Source organism: Colobus angolensis, unplaced genomic scaffold (genome assembly GCF_000951035.1).
Source record: "Colobus angolensis palliatus isolate OR3802 unplaced genomic scaffold, Cang.pa_1.0 Scaffold200, whole genome shotgun sequence".
Classification (NCBI taxonomy): domain Eukaryota; kingdom Metazoa; phylum Chordata; class Mammalia; order Primates; family Cercopithecidae; genus Colobus; species Colobus angolensis.
This window is the reverse complement of record NW_012115156.1, coordinates 448,541-454,489: the sequence shown is the minus strand read 5'-3', so window position 1 is coordinate 454,489 and position 5,949 is coordinate 448,541. Positions and strand designations below refer to the sequence as shown.

Here is a 5,949-nt window from a genome sequence, read left to right as displayed (position 1 = left end):
GGATGAGTTCATACCCTTTGCAGGGACATGGATGAAGTTGGAACCCATCATTCTCAGCGAACTAACACAGGAAAGGAAAACTAAACACCGCATCTTCTCTCTCATAAGTGGGAGCTGAACAATGAGAACACATGGACACAGGGAGGGAGACATCACACACTGAGGCCTGTTAGGAGGTGGGGTGTTAGGGGAGGGGTAGCATTAGGAGAAATACCTAATGTAGATGACAGGTTGAGGGGTGCAGCAAACCACCACGGCACATGTATACCTATGTAAGAAACCTGAATGTTCTGCACATATATCCCAGAACTTAAAGTATAATAATTTTTGTTTTTTTTTAAAAGCATACAAAAATAGGTGAGAGGAATGAGATAATGTATGAATGAGGGAACCATTGTATTACACTTTTCTTGGAAGCCCTAAGCACCAATTTGAGATGAGTGATAATGAATTCTACAGCTTTCTGACCTTAGCATTCCTAGACATACTACCAGAACACCCTCTCCTTTATTCTCTCCTCCTTAGGTTTCAACTGAATCACCACTTTCTCTAGAAAGCTTTCCCTCTTTCTCTTACCTCCAAGGATAGTTAGGTCCCTTGTCATCTTTTCCTGTTACACTTTGTGCTTTTCTCTCACAGTGCTTAGCACGGTCTGAAATTTTATTTAAATGTGTGACTGACTGATTGAAGTCTGCTTTACCCACTGCAGGTTCCATGGTCCATCTCACCATTGCCTACCCAGTGCTAGCCAAGCTCCTGATACATATATATGTCAAAGAATGGTGAATGAGTGACATTTTGATTTTTTACCCTTCCAACAGAGTCCATCTGCCCATTCTCTGCTTTCTGTTGAAGGCACCCCAGTGGTAGATTTGAGAGAGTTGGGCTGTTGGAAGAACTTGGAGCCCTCACAACCCTGTTTCAACAGCTTTGAGATAACCATGAGCTGTATCACATGCTCATTTTCCTGACTCAGGGAAACAGATTTTTCTTGTTGATGCTGATATTACCAGAATCCATCATAGTGCCAGGCACATGAGAAAACATTCAATATTGGTTACAGGAATAAATAATGAACATGAGATTATTTTATTATTTATAAGGTTAAAATATATGACAGGCCTCCCCAAAATAGTCACAATATGAGACACAATTCTTTTGTATTAAGTCCAATTTCCCTGTATCAGTCTTGATTTTGTATGTGTGTTGTAATTCTATTGCATCCATATGGAGCCATATAGGGGATCCAAGGTTAGGCCTTGGGGAAAGTCACCCTGGGAATACTGGGGCATCTGCAAGTAATAATCTCCCTGATGTAAGGCAAGGACCCCCAACTCCGAAGCCTCAGTATCCTCAACAACATTCTTCCTCTGCCACCTCCCACATTTATGCCACAGAGGGCCTGAGGACAGCATTGGTGTCCTCCTTGATCCTTTTAGCCAGTTTCAAGTCATTGTTCCTCTCTCCCTTTAAAAAATCCAGAACCTACCCTGGAGAAACTCTTCTTACACATGTGTTCCAAGAGATATATATAAGAATTTTCTTTATAATAGAGAAAAAGCCAAAGGGAGTGGTTAAATACATCATGGAATTTTCCTACAATGAATACCTTAATGAAGTGAGCAACAAACTACAGCTACATGAATTAATACAAATGAATCAACAAATGATTCACTGAGTTAAAAAAAAGAGTAGCAGAGAGAATTCATGCAGTATGAAACTTACATAGAGTAGTTCCCTTCTCATCCATGGGTTTGCTTTCCTCAGTTTCAGTTACCCAAGGCCTACCATAGTCCAAAAACATTAAACAAAAAAATTCCAGAAATAAACAATTCATAAGTTTTAAATCATGCACCATTTTTACTAGCATGATGGAATCTTGTGCCTTTCTGCTCCATCCTGCCTGGAACACAAATCGTCCCTTTGTTCAGCACCTCCACATTGTATATGCTACCCACCTGTTAATAACTTACTAGCTGTCTTGGTTAGCAGACTGAAAAAACATTGCATATATAGTGTTTGCTATTATGTGTGGTTTCAGGCATCCACTGGGGCTCTTGGAACATATACTCCAATGATAAGGGGGGACTATTGTCTAGAGTTCAAAAACTTGCAAAACTATGTAGAAGTATACATGAGGTATAAACATAAACCAAACCAATGAATAGTAAATGCAAATATCAGGTTAATGGTGACCCTAGTGGGGAAGAGAGGGGAAGAGAGAGGGAGTATGATTGGATAGGGGCATTGAGGGTATTAAAGGAGTACTGTAATGTTCTGTTTCTTGAGTTTCTTAAGGTGGGTGGTGGATCTGCTATATGATATATATATAGTCTTCTGAGTATCTGAAATATTGCATAATTTTTAAAAATTTAAATGTATTAAAATTCCCCAGCATATCCCATCAGATTATTTTCCCATTGTTCTTTCTTACTGCAGCCAACTACCATTTTTCTGGTCACCTTCCTTCCTTCATTTGGCTAACTGTGGTGCTTCCTGGCATTGTTACTGCCATGAATCTTTGGGACTTAAACATCCACTCAGATGAACTACCGACTACCCAAGACTCCCAGTTCCTTGACTTCCTCACCTCCAAACAGCTTGTTCACTACCCTGCTACAGCTACCTACTCTTCATAGTCCCATTATGCACCAGCGCCAAAAATCTCATTTCCAACACCTCGCTCTCTACCACCTTATGTCTTTCTAGCTCCTCTCTTCTTTTCCTCCTACTCCTTAATTGTTCAACCACACCAGGACCTCCCGACCACATTAGCAGAATGCACGGGAAAGGAAGCGTGTGCACTCTCGTGGTAGGAATGGACATACATAGTTACATGTTCACAAACATGCTGGAAGACAATTTGGCAGTTTCTTAAAAAGGTAAACATACATCTGTCATATGATCCAGTCACTCCATTTTTAGGTATTTACTTAAGAAAACAGAAAGCACATGTTTATATAAAGCTCATACATACAGGTTCATAGAAGCTTTACTTATCATAGTCCCAAACTGGACACAACTGAAATGTTCATCAGTTGATCACTGATAAACAAATTGTAGTACATCAATACCAGGAAGTACAACTCAGCAATAACAGGAACAAATACTGATACGCCCAACACAGATGAGTCAAAATAATCATGCTGAGTGAAATGAGCCAGAGAGAATTAACACTGTATGATGTCATTTATAAAAAACTCTAGAAAATGCAAACTCATCTATAGTGGCAGAAAACAGATCTGTGATTATCTGCAGAAAGGGAAGGGATGATGTGAGGGAGGATCTACAAAGGCGCACAAGGAATCTTTTTGGAAATGGATATGTTCCCTATCTTGTCACAATCTTGACTGTGGTGATACAGGTGTATACATAGGTAAGAATTTATCGAATTGTGTAGTTTAAATAAGTACGGTTTTATGTCGATAATATGACAACTTAAAAGCAGTTCCACACCGCCTGATCTGCAGCTAGCTGTAACCCTCTAGTATATTTACTCTTTTCCACTCTATGAGATGGCCCTGTTTCTTTGCTTCTCTCTTCTCAAACCTCAACATTCTTCACTTTCAGCAGATGTAGGGCTTTTCATTTCACAGGGAGAATAGCTTCAATCAGATATCTACTTTGTCATCCTTACCCTCCCAGTCTCCCAATTCTCCTTTCACCTGCTTCCACTGATTCTCTGCCTGCCTCTTCAGTGGATGAACTCTCTGTGCTTCCAGCTATGGCCAGCCCTTCCCTCATGCCCTGGATCTACTCCCCTGCCCTACTCAAGGACCTGGCTCTGCAAGCTTTCCCTCTATCCCCTGCATCATCAAACTTCCCCTCAATTGGATTATTCCCACCAGCATGTAAGTATCCCAAAATAAAGCAAATAAAACCTGCTGTTTATTTGACTCCTCATCTGTTTCCAGTTATTGCCCCTTTGCTCTGGCATCCTCTATAGAAACTCCGCAAGCACTGTTTATCCCTGCTGTCTCTACTTTCTCACCTCTCTCTCAAGCTCACCCCAGTCAGGCCTGTATTCCCTTTGGTCCACCAAACCTGCTCTTGGCGGAGTCCACCAATGACCTCGGTATTGCAAATCCAATAGCCAATTCTCGGTCTTTTATTTAAAAGCCACATATAGTCTTCTCTTAATGTTAATGTCAGATTCTGTCTTGGGCATTTTAACTCAGCAATGTTTTCTCTATACTTTGCACAGCTCCTAGAAAGGTGACCCTAGACTCTAAACTGCCTGAGAGCACAGATTACTTTCAATCCTCTGCTCTGGTGTAGTGCTATCACTTCAACGCCTTGACCAGAGCAAAACACATGAGAAGAACTGAATAAATATGAATGAATGAATGAATGACTATACAGCACAACACAGTGTCAGGTCTGAGGTGAATATGGGCTGATGTACAGTTGAGTATCATTATTCACGATTGTTATGCTCTATACAGTCTCCACAAACAATGAATTAGTGGATATTGAGCCATAGCTACTAGAAGAAACATAGGGTTAGGTTCCTATGAGCCTCTGTTCACAACATTTATATCAACCAATGAACATATAACCTTGTTTTATGTCCGTTTCTGTGTAAAGACCCCTTATTTAATATATATTGTTGATTCATTTTTATCAAACTCACGGTTATCATAAGGCACATTACAACCTTCTGATGCTTAGAAATACTAGAAAGTACTTCGGCATTATACTTGGGAGCCATTCTAAATGGAGAAATCATCAACAAAAGGCACAAAAATGCAAAAAACATGGCACTAAATAGACAGTGCACAGGACGTTTGTTTGTAGCATGAGAGCCGCAACAAGAAGGCAGAGTATCACCAGGTTTGACCTCAGCTGGGGATGTGTATATTAAGTGACTCAAACGTTTTGGCACTCTGCTGTGCATGTCCGTGAATGACTATGAAAGCACCATATTGATTTGGGGGTTACAAATAAGTTTTAGCGAGTAGGAGAATTCACAAATAACGAATCAACAAATAATGAGGATTGCCTATATTTTCCTACCTTTCCGGGGCATGTGCAGTGCAGGCCAAAGGCTTCTCTCCTGGGTCAACCCAAGGCTGTGTGGGCTGCACTGTGCAAGGGATCAGGTAGATGGTGTACTCTCCCGAGTAGTCCTTCCTGGAAACATGTAGAGCAGAATGTGATCGTAGGGAACAACTGATAGGTTGCTGGCTTACCCAGAAAGACACAGCCTTCACTAAACAGTTTTCAGGTGGTATTTGTGTCCAACATCTAAGAACCTTACAAGTCTGCAAACACCATTTTTGGGAACTCATCTCCGATTATCCTAACCTTCAGAGTACTATCCAGAGGTGTTAAATAGAGCTACTTTCATGTATTCAGGTCCTTCTCATGAGGAAAGCTAAGAAAGGCACACTACATATGAAAATGTAGAAGGCTCAGGTGATGACAGGTCATTTCCCCTGGATTTCATGAGACTTGCTTGACAATTTCTGTTTAGTGTTTCTTGCTGATAGATACCCTATTCAATGCATTCCCAAATGGAAAAGCTTTTATTTCTGAAGACATGACAGTGTCAGGTGCTACTGTGACACAGGAGGTAGCAAATGCCTCACGATTCCAGGACACCACTCCAGAGCATACGGAAGCAGCACCCTGTAGACCACCCCTGCACCCATTTCACTTGCACTCAATTTGGAGGTTCCACTTTCAAACTCTGTAGCCTCATCCCTTTATAAAGTCGAAGAACAAGATCACTTCTCATTAGAGACCACTCATGGGGACTTGGGGACTTCCCTGTTTATGGGGGGCCCAGGATTCTCCAGTTCATGACTCTGTGAGCAGGAAGCCTTTGGACCTCTCTCCTACTTCATCTGCCACACTTCTCACTGGGTGGCAGCTCCAACCCTGTCAGGTGGCCTGGAAGGCAGCCAAGCATTCAGAAGTTTCAGGAACCTTCTTCAAGGGCCTTGC

General features: G+C 41.4%; 1 protein-coding gene across 1 annotated transcript in view; it reads right to left on the bottom strand.

The window, feature by feature from the left end:
* FRAS1 (Fraser extracellular matrix complex subunit 1) overlaps positions 1-5,949 on the bottom strand; it is a 455,628-nt gene that overhangs the window by 14,622 nt on the left and 435,057 nt on the right. The window contains exon 70 of the mRNA XM_011941729.1: positions 5,017-5,133. Within this exon, the coding sequence (XP_011797119.1) occupies positions 5,017-5,133 (117 nt within the window). The remainder of the gene's footprint in view (positions 1-5,016; positions 5,134-5,949) is intronic.